Consider the following 22,120-nt stretch of genomic DNA (forward strand, 5'->3'; position numbering starts at 1 on the left):
TCCACTCTTCAGTCTTTTTGATGGTTTCCGTCTATCTCAATAGATACATGACATCCACCGAAACCTGTCTGTGTCTCTTATGAAACACTGTATGAACTAATCTGTCAACTCCACTGCCATAGTCAGCCTATTTACCGTCTATCTCATGCGCCCAAGAAAATAACAAATATTGCGCGTACACTCGTCCTTTACGGTAACGATAGTCGTTTGGAATGAAAGCCTGTTTATAGTTAGCACAAATTTTACCTTTAAATTCTACTCGAAAGACAATTTTATTACACAGATTTTTTTCATTCGCAATACTTTTGAAAATATCCCTCAAAACGTTGAAAATATACAGAAATGCCACAAAAACCGAGCTGAATGGATGACGTGTATGTATGGGTCCTTCGGACTTCCGGGTCTGTATAAACAGTGTGAAAACAAAATCGCCTCACCCAAAAGATGTGAGTTTCTGCCTTATTTTGATCGATTTTCCTCCGAAGACATATTATATGCTTTAGCCAACATCGAGATACCAATAACGCTCTTTTTATCCCCCGCTTTAGGTCTAAAGTAACGTTTAAAATCACGCTGACGTCGGACCCCCGGCTGCCATACAAAGTGTGAGTCCACTGACAGCTCAACAGTCACATCTACACTTTGCTTTTTGGATCATGAATGTAATGTTAACATTACTGATTGAGTTTGATAGCGCTTTTACAATTCAGTGTTTAACATTAGCAGATTTGGGGGTTTTGACGCTGTAGTATAAACCTGAGCTGACGTGTTTGACTTGAAACTGACAGATGCTGGGCAGTCAGAAAACATCTGTTGTTGTAACGTTATGATTCACATGCTGAAACTGAATAACGTTACACCAGTTACTGGCTAGTGACTGCTAATTTAGACATTACAATTGTCTAGCTCCACATTTGATTAAGCAGTGAAGGCCTCCTGTGCTATGTGCCCCGTGTTGATTAGCATTATCAGCTTTCTGGGACGTTTTCCCACAAAGATTGACCTGATAAACCTCTATGCCAGTGGACAGTGGTTCTCAACCTTTTGGCAACTGACCAGGGTCAGATTTTGTAAGCCATGGGTCCCTGGGATAACACTCCTTTTAGAGCCTCCCACACACACACACACACACACACACACACAATTTTCAAATGATACACCACTACCAGTCAGTGCCAAATTCAATATCAGACAAACCCATCATAGCCGACTGATCCACTCGTAGCCACAAACTGAAAAGGAACAGAAAAATAAGAGCAGATCTGAAGGACAGGAGGAGAGCAGGACAGTCTGGAGAGGAGGAGAGCAGGGGAGAACAATACTGACCAAGAGCAACACACACATTAAGAGGTGCTGCCATCCAGCCAAACGCATAACACAGCCATCCACTCAAAACCTTAACAGCAGCCACAAGACACAGCCTGCATAGATTCACACCAGCCTTAATTTCCAAACTGTCACTGAGCATAATTCATTGCCACCAAGCCTTTGGGCCCCAATACATCAGCAACCGAACAATAGCCTGAATTTAATCACAAAGCACAGACAAAGACAGACAGGTAAAAAAACAAAACAAAACAGGGTGCTTGCTTTTTATGGACGGCTTGTAGACAATTTGGCTTCACAGTCAACATTTACAAGTTTAAAAAATCCTATAAGCTTGGAGATTTTGCTGACTGCATCCTTTTCACGTTGTTTTTCTTTTCTGTCTTTTCTATTATGGGCTCCCCATATAAATTTTCGATCTGCCATGATGACTGGTGAAAAGTAAAACAACCAGCCCCTCCCCACGACCTCGCACCCAAGGTGGCACAATGTCATAGCCATTGATTTGATTTGAGAAGACAGCATTTGCTGTGGATTGGACCCGAGGGCCCACTTGAGGTTATCAAGCACATCCACACACAAAAACATATACACACGCAGCAGGCAGGCTTAACTGCGCACCTTCAATTGACCAAAGGAAAAAACAAGTCACAAGCATAAAATTAATGCTTGACACCCAAATGAGCAAATATCCCCGGATATTCCCCAAACACTTTCTGGTGCCCGCGCATAAATCTGCCCCAGCTTGTGACTCCTTAAAACAAAGTGATGCGATTAGCTTGTTGACCATCCACATTGGCCGAGTTTCCCTGATCGCTCAGCTGCTCTATAGGAAATTAATGGACGTCCTATGACTAGTTGATTGTGTTACTTGCGGTGTGAATGTGATGTCAAGATGCTGCTGCCATTTATTTGCACTTACTTGCATCTTGATCCAGAACCTGGCCATTGTAATACCTTGAAGGAAATCTGGTGGAGAACATTCTTCCCAAGTTGTCTTGGAGCGGACTAAGTTCTGCGTTGATTTTACCAATGAAATAGAACTTTTGATTCTCTATTTCTCTATTCTCGATTCACAGCTGCTTTTTGCTGCATTGTGTGTGGTCAAGATTTCCTACAAAGTTTTGCATGGACAGTGTTCAGACTCAAGATTCAAGCAGGAAAAGCTTGAGGCCATGCAGGCTAGCCTAACCTTGTCATGAATATCCACTTGGGGGGAGATTTACAGGCAAAGTGATGCTCCCCATTAATTTTAACAAGAGGATACATAGAGATTTAGCAGAGGATTGTGGGTAGGTGAGAGTGCAGCGGCGAGGAAGGGGTACCCACTTCCACGCCCCCGATGTGGAAGAGTATATTCGAGCGTAGCATTGTCAAGCGTCAGGACCGTTGTGTATGGACATTCACTGCTAGTGTTGATAGGGAATTACTTCACTAACTAGGATAAACAAAGGCCTGCCACAGCTGTCAGTGCCTCAGCATGAATGGAGAGAATAAAAACAATGATAATAAATCGCGACACTAAATTGATCCCTGTGGGGAAATTCTCTCTTTTTGTTTACCCCTCTCCACGGAGGTCAGAACAGAAGGTCAGCTACAGCAGGTGGGGATTCAGCGACTCGCTCCAAAACACTCCAGCAGTGCAGATGCTTGTCGACACGAGGGCTTGAACCCAGATCCTCCAGCTGAAGGACGGGCTTTAAGCACTCTACCTCCCTGTCATGAAAAGGAAAGAGTAGAGAGTGGAGGAAGAGGAATGTCTTGATTATGAACGTGTCTTTAAAAATCCTATTTAATTTGTGTTGCAGACTCAGTGTCCCAGATGGCACGCCGTTCACAGCGGTGTTGAAGTTCGCAGCTGAGGAGGTAAGGGTCTCTTGCTGTTTGCCTTCAGCCACAAATACACAGTCACCTACAGTGTGTGAGACTTGGCGCTGAGGCTCATGCACGCCTTTTCCGAGTCACGTCAACTTTCTGGCTTACAACTCACTGTGACTGCTGTTCTTCACAAGTTGCCTCCCACTCAGAACTATCATTGGCCAAGTTAGTGCGCTAAGCTGTCAGGGCAAATATACAGTAATGTGTGTGATTTTTTACTCTGTTTGTTCAATTAAATGCATGTGTAGGGAAACTGGAGATTCGGTTGAACTCACTCCTCTGGTAGAAAAACTATCCTTGATCCAAATCATCAATGAGATGTGGTCTTGATGTGGGAAAGATATTATACTGAACGCATTTAGTCACAGATGGTTTGTCTCAATAAGGCCAAGCTCATCATTCAGGCAAATCTGGTATCAGCAATACTCCACCTTTATTGGCCTTATTAAGCATAAAATAAAACTTTTCTGCTTCTAGTTTGCCCCTACTACAAATCACTATACAGATAGACCAGTATTTTCACATGTGACATTTTTGACTTTGCATTGTATAGACTTAACTGCTCCATTAAGTAAGGACAGAGAAGCCCAATGATGTGGACGAGAAACAGATTTATCATCTTAGTTATTCATGAGGAAATTGCGTTGTGTGAAATTAGACTGTTTTAGGCAGAAGCACTGGGTAATTACTTCGTTATTTTTCATTGGAAAGCACTATCCGAGGCTCACTTGCCAAAGTGGCTTGTAGAATTAAGTGTGATTTGCCACTGCCAAATTTTACATATTTTTTGGCAGGTACAGGGTGTTAATTTGAAGCCTTGCACTTCAGGTATCATTACAGCAGCAGCTGGTTTGTTGGAAATACAAGTACTTTAGAGAGATTTATGGAGGTCTTCATTTCTGAGAGAAATGTAATTTATTCATGAGTAAATCAAGGTTTACTGTAGTTAATAATCAAAGAATCAGGGATAATTAGACCTCAATAATGCAGTACTGGGTTTTTACATTAATCCTCCAACGGTAAGCTATTTATTTTATCCCCCAGATTTACGCTGCATCACACAGCTATACCATAAACCGCCATTCATTCTCGCTCTTAACTGTAATGAGTTTATACTGCCTGTGCTGTCTGGCGCTAGTTTGGTGAGCCCCAGCTTCACTAACCTTATCTCCCTAGTGACAGACTGCTAGTTGCATCCTTTCATCACAAATCCCACCAGCCCACTTTCCCTGCCGCCGAACACTGAAGCAGGACATGTATTGTGACAGTGCTGAGTGTTTGTCTTCCAGAAGCTCAAGCATGGCTATCTTTCCCTCAGGCTTTCTCACCTAAGCTCTCTGCATGTGTGTGTGCATGTGTGTGTGTGTGTGAGAGAGAGAGAAAACGCAAGCACGTGTTTGACAGAGGCAAAAGGTGTCTGTCATTTAGACTGAACACAACACACACTACCCAACGTTTTCCCGTTGCTCCTTTCACCTAGTCAGTTTCTGAAGTCATCCTTACTGCAGTCCCTTGGTTTTGCGCCACTGAACAGAGTCAGAGAATCTCAATTACACTTCAACAGCGCTGACTCAGTGGCTGTGGCTTCCTCACTAGATGATGTGTTAACACTACAGTATGTCTTCATGCCTCAGGGAAATGGTGTCGCAACAAATCCACCGAATATTGTTTTCCAAAATCATTTTTGTCTAGCTGAAAATCCCGAAATGTCAAATGTTTATTCAGTTTTTATTCATGAGGGCTTGAGTGTGACACTTTTTTTTTTTTTCTGTTTCATTCACTTTAACAGTTCAAAGTGCCAGCAGCAACCAGTGCCATCATAACAAATGGTGAGTTGGAGAAAAAAAGACTATTATTTATTTATTTATTTATTTGCATTAGTCTAAATCGGTTTTATAGTCTCTTTAGTAAACTATTTCAGGTACAAAAATGACATTGCACAAGAATCCCAGTTGTATACAACAACAACAATTATTATTAACCTTACCTACATGCTAAAAGAATAATAATAAGATATACAGCTATGTATATATCTCAGGACATTTAAGGAAAATACTGGTGTTAACAGAGCTTTCTGTTCATATGAGCATCATGTAGCCTTTCATTAGAAAAACCCTGAAATGCAAAATGCTGATAGATAATTTGAAATAGAAATGTGATGCAGGAAATGAGCCAGTGAAATATAGTAAAGAGAAGCTTGATGTTGATGCAAATTTCGAAACAATTGTGATTGCAAACTGTATAGTCAGTTAATGATGTATCATAATGATCAGTAAAAGATGCATTATTAGGTCTAAGCTATACACTATGCCTTCAAAATACTCAGCCCGCTTGCCTTTTTGCACATTTTTACTATCCGAGAATGTCAAAATACTTTTACCTTGGATTTATGTCTGAAATATATGCAAATTGCTCTACTAAATCAAAGTGAAACGGATATCCCATAATTCCTTAAGGTGTTTACAGTCAACAGAAAAATCAGATTTGGAAAACTTTTTGGCCTTCTTTTTTTCGTTTCAGATTTCAGAAATTATTTGCTTATCTGATATGCTACTCAGACTTCCCCTCTAGGTTGTTGTAAAGATGTTTCAGTGCAAACTCCCTCTATTTCTGTCTTTCCTGCTATATTATGTGGTATCAGGTTCCTTCAGTACATCTCAAGTTGGGTGTAGGGCGGACTATCCATCACAATACTCAAGCACCATGTGGAATACATGGCTCACTTACTGATGTAACCTGAGCTTTCAAAGGAAAAAATAAATCATCTTTCCACCACTATATATGAAAGTCCAGAGGGTGCACTTTCAGTGAGGTTTGTTCCTGCCTGACACAGAGTACTAGTACCAGGAAAACATGAACTTTCCAGTTCATGAAAGTTCTTACAGAGGGTCCCTCTTTCCGGGCAAAATCCTCCTATTCTCAACGAACGGGTTGTTTGGAATAAATATAAGAAGGTATATAAGAAAGTAAAAGAAATATATGAAGCCACAGTCTGTATATAGTGTCTTTATTATTACAGTATGTTGGGCCAGTGCCTACATGGAGTGCAAAACACCAAAGCGATGACCGCTTATCACCAAAGGTGTCACCAGAATCAAGAAAAAGAAGAATCTTATGGATTGTCACTTTAAAGGAGCCTTAAGTAATCTATAACCGTTTATCAACCTCTATTTTCGACCAGTAGGAATTGCAACAACATAAAGAGAATATCTCCTTAGACACGAACAACAAAGTCACATTTTCTAGTAAGCTAGCTAATTAGAGCCTAGATCCAACAGAAATGTCCAGTGAAAAGATAATATATCACACTGCAAAAAGCTATAACAGTACTGCTCTGTCATCTGCTTGGGAGGAGATTACAGGAGATTGGGAGTGTCTTGAAATGCCAATGGGTGGAAAGATTTTGTTCCAAAACAGCGTACGGGCCAGAACATGAGTTTTGAAAGCCAGAAATCTCAGCCCCTGGCAAAGTAATTGTTGAGTCAGTGGTATTGATCAGCAACCCTATAAACCCCCCACAGATATGTAATAGTCATTTTGTGCTATGAGGCAGTAAAAATCATATTTAATGCCTTTTTAAAGATGACAAGCTGGTAAAAAGGAGAGTTATCCCTGCGCTGGCTCATCTTTCCACCTACTTAAAAAAGGAGTGTTAAATAAAGGGTGTTAAATAAAGCTGAAAAATTGCCAGTGCATATTCAGTAGTAAGCATTATGCTTGATGTAAATACTTCATTAGCTGTATCCAAGGGGGTTATTTTACCAGCAGCACCAAGTATTGAGGCTAATGTTGAAGTTAAATTCACAAAACAAAATCCAAGCTATTTGAACTATGGCTGGCTTATAATGACCAACAGTGAAACGGGTTTCTACTCCCTACCTAACAGATGCGTGTCTAAAAAAGTTGAGCTAATAAAACGACAAAAAATACAGCTGGAATCATCCTTAAATCATCCTGGTACATAACGATGGTAACCACAGTAATGGTAATCACCAGAGCAAATTAAAATAGATGTTACAGCTGTCTGCGAGCCAGATATTTATTGGCTCATGCATTGTTTCCCATGAGTTTAACTATGCAGTGTGAAGATTAAATGCCACATAGAAGGCGATAACAGCATGTCAGTAAAAATTGATCATGCTTCTGTTTACCCCTACTCTGCACCGGCAGGTCAGCTCTCTAAAGAGGAATTTAGAGAACAGAACGTTCGCTGAAAGTGCTCCCACTGTATTTTCACACATAGCTTAGTCATGAGGATGACTATTTTCTTTTTGGGGCTGTGACAAAGTATTGGGCATATAGCAAATAGCATTGAGATAAATGTTAAAATGGCTGGTATATGAATGTCATGTCAAATATTAATTTTGGGTGTGCTTATCAGTGCAGATTAATGGCCGGTCCGTTATTATTCCAGATGGAATTGGATGCTGAGCCGCTTGTTCTTTTTCTCATTGCCTAGTGTAACAACATTGTGGATGAACTGGTGATATAGTAAATTATCTTTTCCATTTCTGTGCCACTCATTTGCATGACAATCTCCCTGGTTTACATGTTGTGTCTTTTTTTTCTTTCATGGTTGCCATGCAGACGGAATAGGAATCAACCCTGCACAGACAGCAGGTGAGTTTTGGTGCCATGTTGATGCCTTTTGATAAGATACTTTCTCAGTGCCACAGAGAGACCGAAGAAATCAGCGATTAGCCACTCTAGATGGTTCAAGAGGTTGTTTTCCCCAATTAACTGATTTATGTCAGCTAGCCTAACCTTGGTATAACTGTAGCCTATGTCAATTAAATCAACAAAAATATATATAATGTTTCTTTTGTATTTTACTTCATCTTATGGGATAGTGTCAGCGTAATCCGGTACCGGGCAAAACTTTGGTGAAAACTTCATGTTTCAGTCTGGTCGGAGGATTGTAAATCCGGTTAAGCCGGAGTTGAGGCTGACGCTGCACATGAGCCTGAGCTGGAGCAGGCTAGTCTGGAAAGATACGTTTCCATGGTAACTTAGCTCAAGCTTATTTGAACCTGCTTAGTTGAACCGAATTTCTTGAAAACAAGCCTGGCTTACTGAAATAAGCCTGACTTAACCGGTAACTTCACTTGGAAGTTGTGTTTATTGATTTATGAATGTATTTAATGTATTTAATGTTTAATTACATTAAACGTTGACCTCTTACTTCAGCCAGACTTGAGGAGAACCAGCCATACCAAGCTCTTAAATCAGCATTTTTTTGAACTTTTGATTCACACATTATTGCAGAGTCCTGGTAAATCACCCTTTCTCTCTGTCAGCCTCCCTGGTGGTTCTTTGAAGTAGATACTTGATGTGTAGCCCACCTCCCCTTATGTAATGTTATTACTCCCACAAATATGCGTAATGGTTGACTGGGTTTTGTGCATAGAGCAGGAGAAGGTAATGCTTTCTTTGACCGAAGGCAAGATGGGTCTTTTATGCTCAGAAAGGAGTGGGTGATGGGCATTCACAACAGCGTTTTAACTGTGTAACATTCATGCTGTGTGCGTCCAAGAATAGCCGAGCTTCAGACACCTCTGTCAATTGCCTTTTTTTCTCCTGCTGAAAGTCTCCTCACACACACTAGATAACAATCTATAGACTGGCAACACCATACCTTTTTCTCAGCCATGCACATGACACTCAGTGCATCATAAGGTCTTAAATTTATGGCTGTAATTGTCATTTATTTTAGTAATTAAGTACTGATTGAGTAATTTGATCACATCTTATCGAAACAGTACTAATTCAAATGCTTTCCTTAAAAAAATCTGTACAACATATAAGATCAGCCACCCACCAAGCATCAGATTGTTTTTTGGTTTTTTTTGCTTTTTATTTTGCTTTTGTTAAACGTGTGTCATTTGCTGTAGTTTAACATTAGTTTTATGAACAAAGAAGAAAAAAGAAGAAAAACAGAGAGTTCTACAAAAATGGTGTCAAAATGCTTCCAGAAAAGGTGCTCTTTGGTTTGGGGTATGCAACTGAATTAAACAAAACTCCAAGGCACTCTTCTTTGAAAAATGTAAAAAGCCTATTCATGTTCAAAATGAACATGAATTGTTTGGAGCTCCCTGATGAAGGCCAATGCCGAAACACATTGGAGTTTAGTAAGTGTTTTTAATGTCCCTAGATGAGCCCATGAAATATAGGCTTTTTAAATTTTTCAAAGAAGAGTGCCTTGGACTTTTGTTTCATTAAGTTTTATGAACATTTGATCAGTTATCATCAGTAACCAAGTTTCCATTGACTTATTCCACAAAGGTAGGTGACATTCCTAAAGATTGCATATTCTTGCAACAAATTCTTCCCATCATATCTTCCCATTAAACCGTCATAGTATCTAAAAAGTTTCTGTGCTAAAACTGAGAATATAAAGTAGAATCCAGTGTTTCCCACAGGTAATGGAGGAGGGTTATTGATGACTTGTTATTGACGTTTCATTTAGCGAGCCCAGTGATTCATATTTTTTCAGGCACTACAGTCTGTCTAAGCTGATGGCATTGCAACATTAACTGACTATTATACCTCCATCTGATTATCGAGGCTGCGTTTCTTACGCTTCATTGAGGTGCGGACACGCCGCGACAGATGTGCCGCTGTGTCATAGGCGCAATGAATTATGGTCATTGTGGTTCAATAACACGCTTTCGAGGCTTGGCAGGATTAAGTCATGATTGTTTGAAAACCACATGGGCGAGAACCGCCAGCTTCATGCCTCACGGTGGCTGAAATGAATCCAAAACAAAGATTTGTGGGCATAATTTACCTGGGCAGGCTGCCCAATATTAATGTTTTATGCAAAAGACTGGAATCATTGTGGTTCACCTACATGCCTTCTAGAATAATGAGTTTTATAATAGATTGATAACAGTCTGTGCGCTTCAACTGCTGTTTTTATGACTCCTAAGGCCTGGCCTGCAAAAGCAGAGTGGAGCTACATGTGGCAAATTCCAAAATGTAGGTAAATTATTTGGACTCAGTGGCCTCTGGAAAAAATATGTATGATTTATATGAGATTAGATTTATGATATTATAAATAGAAAGTTGAACAGAATTGAAAAAGTCACAAGACATCGCATGCCACAATAAGTTGGCAGATGGATTAATGGTTTAACCAAAGTGTCTGATGCATAGGCAGCAGCCGGACAGATGATACGTCTGAAAAGTTCATTGGATGGAAAACCTTTTCCCTTAATTTCCTGACTTGTTTGCATAGTTTTGTGTATTTGGCAGCAACGATGGCAGCCTTTCTGAATAAGCAAACTGATCAAACTGCACAAAATCTTTTGACTTACTGGGACCTTTCAAATTATCCTACTTGTGTTTCAATCATTAAGGGAGCTGATGTTGCAGAGCATGAAAGAAAAAAGGCAACAGTGAACATGTCACCTCCCACTAAAGATGCAGAACTCCTCTGGGCCAATATGTAACAAATATGTTGCCTTGTTTTCACAATGCAGTGGTGGGATGCATCATTCCTCCAAATCAAAATCCGATCAGCGCTGTCTGAGATATCACATGTGACACATTGACGAATGAACAAACTATGTGACACTCCCCTTGTACCAGGGCAATTTTTAAAATTTCAGAATGCAGGTTAGATGCATAATTTTCCCAAGTTTTGTCAAAATCGAATCCTTCACCCCTTCATTGTCCTTACTTAGTAATAGCCTGCAATTCTACAAGTGTCACTTTGGAGATATAATGCATATCCTATACATTGCAAACCATCAGGGCCCAAGTCTCTAGATTGATTTAGTATTCTGTTGTTATTTCTTTAAAGTACTTCAGAACCATTTTGACTTGGCTTGTTACCTATTTTTTTCTCAGTTTGTTCAAATTTGTCAACCCAGTGTTTCCATCTTGTTGAATAAGTAGCTCAAAGTTTTGCTGTGCTGTCCCACTGTCTCTAGTTGCCATGGTAGCCAAGAAGACTTGTTAAGATCCAAGCCAAAAATTGACACTCTTGACTGAGAGAGTGCTAAACGTGGAATTAAAAATCAATTAAGTTTGGGGCACTTTGATCAAAGGTTCTGGGAATACTTTATGTGTGATCTCAGAATGATCACCTGCACTATCTCACCTGATTTGTGATTAAATTACTACAAAGTCAAACAGACTCAAAAATAGGTTTCCAGTAGGTTTCAATCACTTTTGCAATTCTAGGCAGACTATTAGGTTTTTTCAACTTCAAAGGCTCCCAAACTGTCATATTTTGTCATTTTTTGCTGGGACCCGTTTCATCTCTGTGTTCAGCTTGCTTTGTTCTATTTACACCACATCCAAACTTCCTGTGTAACTACCCAACTGATATGCAACTTTGCAAAATAATCTGAATCAGACTAGTTGGATAGACTGCATTTTCTTCAAACTGTTTTAAAGCTGATAAAGTGAAAATCAAATGGTTCACATATTTTGTACTTAACATATTTTAGAACATATCACCATCCTGGGAAAACCACCCATTCTAGGAGAAGAAATTACATCCTTTGAGGAAAAAGTTACAATTTCAAGCAAACTGCCCATTGGTGAATTGACATAGTGTTTGTAGAAATAGTGATTGTAACCATTATCAAAGTTTTGTGTCAGAAGGAACAGCAAGAACCTGCTATAGTTGCCATTTCACTTCTACAGACTTAAAGCCCTGGACACAGAATATATGCTAGGCCTCTGCATAAACCCATTAAAAACTGTGATCTTTCCTCTGTTGTGTCCTGTGTTGCAGGGAATGTGTTTCTAAAGCATGGCTCAGAGCTGCGCATCATTCCCAGAGACAGAGTGGGAGGACAAGGAGACTGATGCTGCTTTTCCTCCTTGACGGCACAATGACTCACCCAGCAGAATCATATAACACTTGAAACCCAGGAAACACCTCAGCGTGTGCGTTGTATTTATTTTCTGGCCCACAACTGACGGTGACTCACACGTATCGAAGAGTAAACTGATGACATGCAACATATACATGCGTGCTCACTGCTTCTGCATTTTCAATCAGGCTTTTTTTTTTTTTCTGTAAGCTTCACTGCATCAAAACATTGGAGTGACATCAAGAGTAACCAGATATTTACTAATTGATATACACACAAAGGCAGCAGCTGCTCCCCAGGAGAGACTTTGACCAAGACTAAAAATCATAAGTTAACAGTTATAGCTTTTGTATCTTTTTAGTTGTAACAATAAACAGTTCATCAGTATGGCTAACTGAAATATGACTATTTTGCTGTTCACTCTTGTTTTTATTAGCATTGTGAATATGGTGTATATTATTCAAACTGTTGTATATGACACATGCTTTTAAGCGTTGATGTTATATTAAGAGGCTGTAGATATGCAGGTAAAGTGTCTGTTCACATGAGACACTGGGATGAAGATGAAATGAGATGAGATGAACAGTATTCCTGATCAGACACAAGATAACTTGACATCCAGCAGATCTACCCGGTGTGTATCATGGAACTGCACCTTCAATCTATCAGTCAATCAATCAATCAATCAATCAGACTTTATTTGTATAGCACTTTTAATACAAACAAATGTAACACAAAGTGCTTCACAGACTAAAAACTTGATAAGACACAATAAAACTAAGGAAGATGAGAACTTGGTAGGACACAGTAAAACTAAGGAAACACCAGAGACAAGATTAAAACAAATAAAACAAGATAATAACAAGATACGGGTAAAAACATTAAAAAATAACTAAATAGAAAATCTAAAATGTTCTGATTAAGATGTAAAAGCTAGACTAAAAAGGTAGGTCTTGAGTTTACTTTTAAAAATGTCAACACCCTCAGCAGCCCTCAGGTCTTCTGGGAGGCTGTTCCAAAGGCGAGGACCATAGGAACTAAAAGATGCCTCACCGTGGGTTTTTGTTTTGACTTTCGGAGTGATTAAAAGGCCACTGCCGGAAGACCTGAGGGTTATGGTTGGTTAGTAGGCTAAGAGAAGGTCTGATAAATAGCTGGGTGCAAGGCCATTAAGAGCTTTAAAAACCAGTAAAAGGATCTTAAAATCAATTCTGAAACTAACAGGCAGCCAATGCAGAGACTTTAAAACTGGTGTAATGTGTGCTCTCCTTCTGGTCCTGGTCAATACACGAGCAGCTGAGTTTTGTATTAATTGTAACTGACCAGTTTTCTTTTTGGGCAGACCAGAGAGGAGAGCGTTGCAGTAGTCGATCCTGGAGGTGATAAAAGCATGCATTAATGTCTCTGTGTTACCTTGAGAGAGAAACGGCCGAACTTTGGCAATGTTCTTAAGATGATAAAATGCACATGCACCTTCCATAACCAGAGGAATTCGCTTATAGATCCACTTTCATTTCAAATGCTTTTACATGTGTGTGAAAATCATGGATGTTTTACTTGTAAGGAAATGTGATTGTTAGTCTGTCACAGTGAGCAGCATGCAGCCACGTGGATCTCTGCTGCCCTCTGTCAGGTTACAGTTTAATGTCCGTTTTTACTCGACCGAATACAGTACGTCCGGCTTTGTATCCCAAGCAATGCATTTTGCCCTTTTCATCTTCACACAATAAATATAAAAAAGTAAAGATAAGTAGTCTAAATTGTATCATATGTACTTTTGCTACTATACATCAAGTAGCAGCTGACAAGCAGGTGTGGGGGAAAACATGGCAGGCATCTAAAAAGTGTAGATTCAAACTCTTTTTTTTTTTGTTTTGGCCACCATCATATCTTGTCAGCGGCCCCAGAATTACTCACAATACCCCTGAGGTTAGGTCAGGTTCAGATCCAGCAGCTCTTTTCATCTGGGAAATAACCAATTAAAAGTGTTTTATTGCTGTCCTTCGTCCTGTGCCTTTTCTCTCAGTGAGATCTCTGCTGGTAGTTAGGTGTTATGTTTAAAAAAGGCATGGATTGAGAATCTACCTTTATGTCAAGATTGCAGATTATTCCCATCGAAAATAACACATATGACTCTCTCAGGAAGACCGATAATTTGTTCTGAAACGGGGTTTTTTGTTCTCTGAGTGATTTATGTGGAAAAGCATGTTATTATGCCCAACACATTAATCATTATCTCCTGAGAAGGTCTGAGCCATTAGTTTCTGAATTGGTTCTCTTTCTCCACTCTGGAAAGAATTATGCATTCTTGGTAAAGAAAAATAAAAGAAGAGAGAATAATGAAGCATGCATACTGAGTGCATGGGAGAAAGCCCACCGCCATCTCTCACCATCCATTAGGATGCAGAATCAGGTGGGGAGGAGGAGCAGGAGTGCCACCACAAATGGGTTTTCTAATTCATTTTCATCAAAGTGGTTGCTGCGCACATTCACCAGAAGTTTACTTCTGAAATGGGGAAAAGGCTGCAGAGGAGCCTGGATGTAGCAGATGCTGTTCTCTCAACATAGGTTCTGTTGCTTCAAAAATTATTTTGGAAAAACTATATGTTTACTGATATTATGTTGGCCTAAGTAGGGGGGTGGGAGTTCATATTTTAGAGACAAGGATAACTATACTCTATGCCAGTGGTTCTCAACCTAAAATGAAGTGATGTCTACTTGCAACCCCCATCACAAGCGTCCAGAGTTAAGCTACAGAATGATTTTCCCTTTTCAGTTTGTTTCATTTGATTCATTATCAGAGGGTGAAAAAAAAGTATTTCACAAGAAAAAAGGCACACATGAGAGAAAAATCAGAAGATTTGATTTGATTTGATTTAGATTTTTTATTAGGACCTCTTTTAGCCCAACTGAGCTATTCTTCCAAGAGTCCTCAACATAAAACCATCACTTTATTAGATACAAACAGAAACATATACATTTTGCAACACACACACAAACCAACACAAAAAAACAACAAAAAAACATTTAAACATTAAAACAACAAAGTACAACAATTGATGTCCTGTATACAGCAGGGAACCCACCTTATATACAATGAACTATATCGTCATTAACTACATATTTCTATTGTCTCACATACATTAACTTAAGATATACATGATCATAAGTTTGTATAGTAGAAATATGTTTTTTTTCCCTATCCCACAAATCATCTCTCAACCCCCCAAAATGATCTGCCCCAGGTTGAGAAGCACTGCTCTATGCAGTGTAAAAGGAGGAAAATAGATTATTGGGTTAATTGGATTCATTAAAATAAAAACTCACAGAGCACCAAGTACTACAGAGCAAAATCAGCTCATTTCATCATCACATTCTCTGATTTGTGCCCTTTTTGGCGTGAAATTAAAATTTCACACCTAAACAGAAACGGACGGCGTAGTTCAAGTTTTATGAGCAACGAGAAAGAAAGATGCTTCATAATCACATTTTAGGTTGAGATCTCTGTCCTGAGCCTGCTGCAGGGTGAACTGCTGCACGGACAGGCCCAGCTCACAGAGCGTCTGCTCAATGAAGTCCTGGCTCAGGCTCACACAGGGGAACTTCTGATACCCCACCGTATAGAAAGTCTCATTAAGATCTCCAATCAGCACCAGGACCCCTCCGTGCCTCAGCAAGCGCACCATGGCTCCCAGCGAACGCCTGTAGGCTTCCCGGTCTTTACAGGCAGCCTCCAGGCAGAGAGATGATACAACGCAGTCTGCTGGCTCTACTGTCACCGGGTGTAACGGGTTCTCCAGGGTGATGTCGCATTTTAACACCTGTTTGATCCTCTGCCGGAGAGTCTCTGCGATGACTGCTGGGGTCCTACAGAAGAACATAGAGACAACACAGAGAGAGAAAAGGAGAGTGAATGTGTGTTGCACATAGTGCAGCACTATATGTGAAGATTGTTGGCAGATTTACAAATTCCTAACAAAATACTCAGTTTGAAATGAATTAGGAAGGTAATGAGAAGTCAAAAAGACATTTTAGTTGATACTGAATTGCCCTAAAATTTAAATTTTCTTAAAATAAGTGAAAAAACTGCCAATGGGGTTAGATAATTTCTCTTGTTTCCAATGCAAATCAAAGAATTTTGTAGAATCAAGTGTCATTTTCTTCCTGAAAACAAGTGAAACTGCATTGGAGACAAGTGGAGTTATTTCACCTCATTGGCAGAATTTTTCTCTTGGTTTAAGAAAAATAAGATTTGAAGGCTGAATATGAGACTAAATGACTTGTTAAGATGGGTGTTATTTTGCAGTGTACACAGCATTATGAGAGCATGTCTTGTACAATACCTTTTCCCCTCCAGGTCACAGACAAACTGAAAGTGGGCATTCCAGTTGAAGCAGCCCTCCTCAGCTCGCAGCCACTTTTCTATCTCTCTTCTGTTGTTGTCCACATAATCAGACACCACTATGTCCTCGAAGTGCTCACAGGCGCTGATCAGAGTGTGGATGGTAGGGCCCGTCCCAACCTCGATCAGCCTCTTGCCCTTGTACTTGCCTGAATCCAGACAGATAAGTTAAAAAAGAAAAAGTAATAAAAGAAAGAAACATCAGACTACAGCTGTTAGATGACATATTTTGAATTCCTCCCCTGTAATTGCAATGTAATGCAAATAAGATAAATAACACTGTATGCCACCTGTTGAAACACTGTTGCTCCATTTTTGGCCCCAAATTGATTGTTGATTGACATAGCTCTTGATACAGGGGCTTACAGTATTTAACCCCTAAACATCAGTTTTGCATCATCAGTTTTCTGTTTGTCTACATTGGTAATGTACCTGTATTTGAGTAATGATTTGATTTGAAAGTTAAACTTCTTGACTTCTTGTCATCATTTCCTGTTAGGTCTTTAAACTAAAAGTGAATATAGCATCTGGTTCACACCCCAGTTAAAATACAACTTGATCAGGGTTGGGGTCAATTCATGAATGGACTCATTTCAATTCCAATTCCTTAGCTGAAGTTGGCATTTGAATTGTAATGTGAAAAAAACTCCAGGAAACAGAATTGGAATTGAATTGGAATTTCAGGAAGTTTAATGTAATTAAGTGAAATTCTGTGAAATTCCACGTATTTTTGGTTGTTCTTACCACATATCTGAGATTACACAGTGTTATGTATTATCATTACTTCATATCATAAAATGTTAAAGGTTCCTTTCAGGTGGTATTTGATGCACAACATGTACTCGTAATACTTACATTATGATTGAATGTGTTTGATTTGTTTAACTGTCTTTTATTTGATTCATAATGTTTGATTTATAAGACAACCTCTCTTTGAAGTTGAATTTCATCGAATTTAATGGAATTCAATTGTTTCCTGTCATTCCAATTCAATTCCAGTTCTGTTTCCTTAGAGCTGGGTGACATTCCAATTCCAACTCCAACTCCAGGAGCTGAATTTGGCATTTATCATGCATTTTCAGTTTAATTCCTGAATGGCCCCAACCCTGAACTTGATGATGACAAATTTACATACAAGAGAGTTTGATGTCTGTACCTGATGAGAAGGTCTGGCTCAGCTGACACAGCACAAAAGTCACAAAGCGGCTGTTGTCTTTCTGCCCCGGTGTCTCAGAGAACTGGTAACAGTAGCCTAGATAGGTCTTGGAATCAAACTTGGTCTGGTACAGCTGCTGATCTGAGGTGGTAAATGGTTTGGAGTCTCCCATACTGGTCTCTCAGCTTGAAGATTGTAGACATGCAGGGAAACAGGGGACAGGTTGCTGATACAGGGATGACAGACGATTATCGACTGATCATAGATGTGTGTCTCTGTCTGTGTCTGTGCGTGAATGAGGCTGTGCGTGTGTGTGTGTGTGTGTGTGTGTAAGAGAGAGCAATAAAGACCCCCTTCATATAAAATAGGTTTTCCCACAGAATCCTCTGTCTCCTCTTCCCCACTCCTTTGTGCCCCCACTGTTTTATAAATGACACGTTCAACGCGCCCCTTGGCCTCCCATTAAAGTCGGCCAATCTAAAATGAGATCTGGTGAGCTTCTACAGACACTGCACAGATAAGACCAACTGTGGCCAGAGGTCAGTGAGCCAGATCAAGAAATGGGGGACCAGGGAATGGAAACAACTCCCCTCTGACAGCCCACCCAGCTCATTTTCACTTATATTGTGAAATCTCACACACACACACACACACACGCATATACAGTCAACCGGCACGAGTGAAGCCATTTCTCCTTGCGACTCCCATAATTCCCGGAGTGGTACAGCAACACGTTCCTCCACCACGACTTGGATTTTTCACCAAAAGCTTGGCTAACTCGGAAGCTGCCCACAATAAGCCTGTCTGTGTTGCTGGCAGCAGTTTGATATCTCTCCCCAATGACCTCAACTCCTTCTATGCCCGATTTGAGAAGGATAACAGTACCCAGTTAAAGGAAGTTATCGACAGACTGACTCCTGGAGATTCCACCCTCCATATCGAATTGGATGATGTGGTGAAATGCCTGAAAAGTACGAAGACAAACAAAGCCTCTGGGCCGGACAATATAAGCCAGCAGACACTGCAGTTTTGTGCCGAACAGCTAGGTGGGGTGTTTCAAGCCCTGTTTCAGAGCTCCCCGGCCAGCGGGACAGTTCCTCAGCTGTGGAAACACTCCACGGTGTTCCCCATACCAAAAAAGGGGAACCCTAAAACGCTAAACGACCTGCGACCAGTTTTAATACTCTCCAACCTCACATTCTGGCAGATAAACTATTCAACCACTTTCATTTATATCACCAGTTAATTATTTGGATCATGGACTTCCTCACTGATAGATCACAAAGAGTACTGGTCAACAACACATACTCAGATCTCCTGCACACCTCCACTGGCTCCCCCCAAGGTTGTCTCCTCTCACGTCTGCTCTTCATCCTCTACACAGATGACTGCAGGACTACACATCCCAACTGCCATCTTGTGAAGTTCGCTGACGACACTGTGCTCCTCTCCTTGCTGTCTGGCCCTACATACAACCATGGGGCTACAATGACAAACAGTGGATGGGCCGTTCTATCCATTCAAGTTCTGTGGACTGATCTGAATGTGGCTCCTTCCCGATGAACAGGTCTTGTGCTGTGGGGAAAATAACTGGCTTCCTTACACAACAAGGTTATTCCGTGTGTTATGTTAAGCCTCCCATGAGGCCAAAGAAGAGTAGGTAGCTGCCAGGCAGCCTAAATAATGATACCAGATGCCTGACAGGAAGCAAAGCAATACAGGGTCTACACTGCAGTCTACAACACAGAAGTGTAGATTGCAGCTTTTTCATTGGCACAGGTCTGCCATGTGGTGCAGTTTGCTCAAAACTTGCGGCTTGCTCGTTGCAGGTAGAGGCGTGCCAGCAATTGGCAGCCTTGTAAGAGGCAGCTGCCTGACAGGCCTTACTGAGGGAACAAATGTCAACCGGGCACTTACTAGGGGCTTGGTGGGCGCACACACTGGCACACTCACAGGGACACACATGCGCACATGCCTTCCCATCACCACACACACACATACACACATTGGTATTATACTTCAGGGAAATTGATACATTTACGAAAACCATAAGAGGATCCATATCAAGATTATATGAATGACCTAGTTCTGCCCCCTTCTGTCTTAAAATCTATATGGCAGCTGGAGGAAGACTCCATGCAGTATTTGAACTATCCTGAATTGTGCTTCTATATCTCCTCCCATGCAAAACATTGATTCAACTAATGAATCTCAGTAGTGTTGATGAAGTATAGACAAATGCATTCAGACATGCTGCAAATTTCCTTAATTTGGCAATCAGGGAAAAGGAGTTTGTTAAAGTTCCACATACTGGTTCTCTGCCAAAGGGAGACACTTCCTTCTTTATCATGAATCTGAGCATCTGATATCCTCATGGATAGTTGATGTGACCACAAAGCATGGTTGCAGTGTGTTTACACCACATCTTGGTTTCCAAATATCAAATTCAGGGGAGACACTTCAAAACCTGGATGTTATCAAACTTCATAACAGTATGGTACACATTTGTTGCACAAATCATGTATGTTATTTCCATTAAAGCTACTTCTTTAAAAGGGGGTGTAAGCAATTTGCATTTTAACTATAAATCTTCACATCTTCGCCGCGATTTTCCCACAGTCCCATGAATTTAGACAACGTCACAAGAGTAATGTTGTTCATCAAGTTATTCATCAATTAGTATAAATCCCGTTTTGGCTAAATACTATATCCACAAATCCAACATTACCAGACGCAAACCTCTTTTCACCCTTTTTGTGACTGATGTGAAATTTTATATTCAAACAATATCCTCCTCTAAGAATAGTAAAGCTGTTAAAACTGTGACAGTTTATAACACATAATTTGAGTGAATATTTGCTTGAATCTATATCACACTCCTGGCATGCACTGTTTCAGAATTGTGAGTTTGAATCGACTGCTGTGATACAGCAGTTTATAGTGACATATATAGCAAAATCACTATTATGATAATATATACTGTGAGCTCTGTTTGCTAATGGTTTAGTTGCTAGCATTAACCAGTAAGCCAAGCAGCCTAAGGTTACTGTATTCTCCATAAAAGAGATTAAGACATCTGATCCACTAGGGAGCCAGAGACCTGAGATCACATTCAAATTAAGTGCTAATTAATTAGACATATGTGTTATTGCCATGAATGTGCTGTCGGACTGTACAGAACATTATTTAACAGTAAAGAAGTAGTAGTATGCAGTATAGAAACAATTTGAAAAATTAACTGACCTCTGTAAACAGTGTTTTTCTCCTTTGAGTTAAGCGGTCTCCTAAATCTGGTGAGGCAGTCCTACAGCTAATATTTTATAATCCCTTCTCTCTTTGTATTTCTTCTCTCTCTGCACCAACTTTCTCTGCCAGCGTGTAAAGGGCTTGTGGGAGTATTAATAAACTGCTCAGAGAGAGTAGTTAAGGACAGTAGCAACTGCCACAGGCTGACTACATACATAGTTACTGGGCCACACCCATCCAGCTTGGTTAAAACCGGTAGAGTAAAGTCATAGCCGGTCAACTTTTTCCAACAGCAACTGATTTTGTCTCAGCAATAGCACGCTGTATATGCACCCATACAGCTGGATAGAGCTATGTGAGCTACGTATGCATGTATATCTCTATATCTCTTGTTTTTGTATGCAGACAGCTTGTGTGCAGGAAAGACAATAATCACTTGAACATTCAGTGAAATGGATTTTGATTTGATGTACACCCCAAAGGAATTCCTGCTAGTAGAGAAATCATTTGAGAATAATACTAAAACGGAGACATAGACAAATGCCTATTTCTCTAGACTCATATTTCACTCAAGTGGTCTTCTGTTTACTGTCAACATTTTAAATGATGTTGAGTGTTATCACCAACTACAGCGTAGGCCTATTTCATTAACTATATTTTTTTGACACCTCTCTTTGTTTTATAATCTCTTTCTTTTCTCTCTGCATTTCTCGAACTATAGCCTGATTCCAGTTCAACACACCGCTACAGGTGGGACTGCTTCCACACAGGTGAGTTTGTTTGTCTGGCAGTCACATTGAACTTTAATGCTCAGTGTGTCTGCCGATAAGACCATTTAAGTAACTGCACCAAGCAGTCAACCTTCAGTAACAGAGAACTCACTCTGGCATTGGTATTAAATGTCAGAGAGCATTTGTGAAGGGCAAGGCTTGTGTGAGAGAGTGTGAGTGTAGTGTGTGTGTGTGTGTGTATCTAGAAAGAGTTAGTGGACAGGGAGCAGGTCATTGGAACAGAAAAGAGGAAAGAGTATAGGAGAAGAGGAAAAGGGTGGGGCTGTTAACCTTCAAAACCAGCTGCACTGTCTGTTCTGCCTCGTAGATCAGCTGTGACTTCTGGCAACGGCAGAAACTTTGTTATTAGGCTGTGAAGAACTCTTTCTTTTCCTTTACATCTGCCTTCACAGCGCAGCTTTCACACAGCCCCTGCGTAGGATGTGTTTCTGTAAAGTGTATGAAACTCAGAGAGAACTAGAAGGGCACTCGGGGAGCGCACCTCCGCCAAGGT

The 22,120-nt window shown here is 40.3% G+C and overlaps 2 protein-coding genes across 2 annotated transcripts; one reads left to right on the plus strand and one right to left on the minus strand.

Annotated features, from left to right (window-relative positions):
- Window positions 1–394: 394 nt before the first annotated feature.
- On the plus strand, window positions 395–12,426 carry ufm1 (ubiquitin-fold modifier 1). The gene is made up of 6 exons (XM_071513786.1): window positions 395–446; window positions 549–605; window positions 3,135–3,192; window positions 4,994–5,033; window positions 7,792–7,824; window positions 11,951–12,426. Coding segments are annotated over exons 1-6 (264 nt in total). The 5' UTR covers window positions 395–444; the 3' UTR covers window positions 12,025–12,426.
- Window positions 12,427–15,475: 3,049 nt separating this feature from the next.
- Window positions 15,476–20,848, minus strand: LOC139639648 (nicotinamide N-methyltransferase). Its single transcript, XM_071513793.1, has 4 exons — window positions 20,834–20,848; window positions 17,591–17,775; window positions 16,376–16,583; window positions 15,476–15,899 (listed from the first exon to the last, which is right to left on the minus strand). The coding sequence occupies exons 2-4, from the start codon at window positions 17,760–17,762 to the stop codon at window positions 15,476–15,478; spliced, it is 804 nt and encodes a 267-aa protein (XP_071369894.1). The 5' UTR covers window positions 17,763–17,775; window positions 20,834–20,848.
- Window positions 20,849–22,120: the final 1,272 nt, after the last annotated feature.

The sequence above is a fragment of the Centroberyx affinis genome, unplaced genomic scaffold (genome assembly GCF_046629955.1).
Source record: "Centroberyx affinis isolate AG114_WGS23_722 - 3 ecotype Tasmania unplaced genomic scaffold, CSIRO-AGI_Caff_v1 ptg007515l_1, whole genome shotgun sequence".
Classification (NCBI taxonomy): Eukaryota; Metazoa; Chordata; class Actinopteri; order Beryciformes; family Berycidae; genus Centroberyx; species Centroberyx affinis.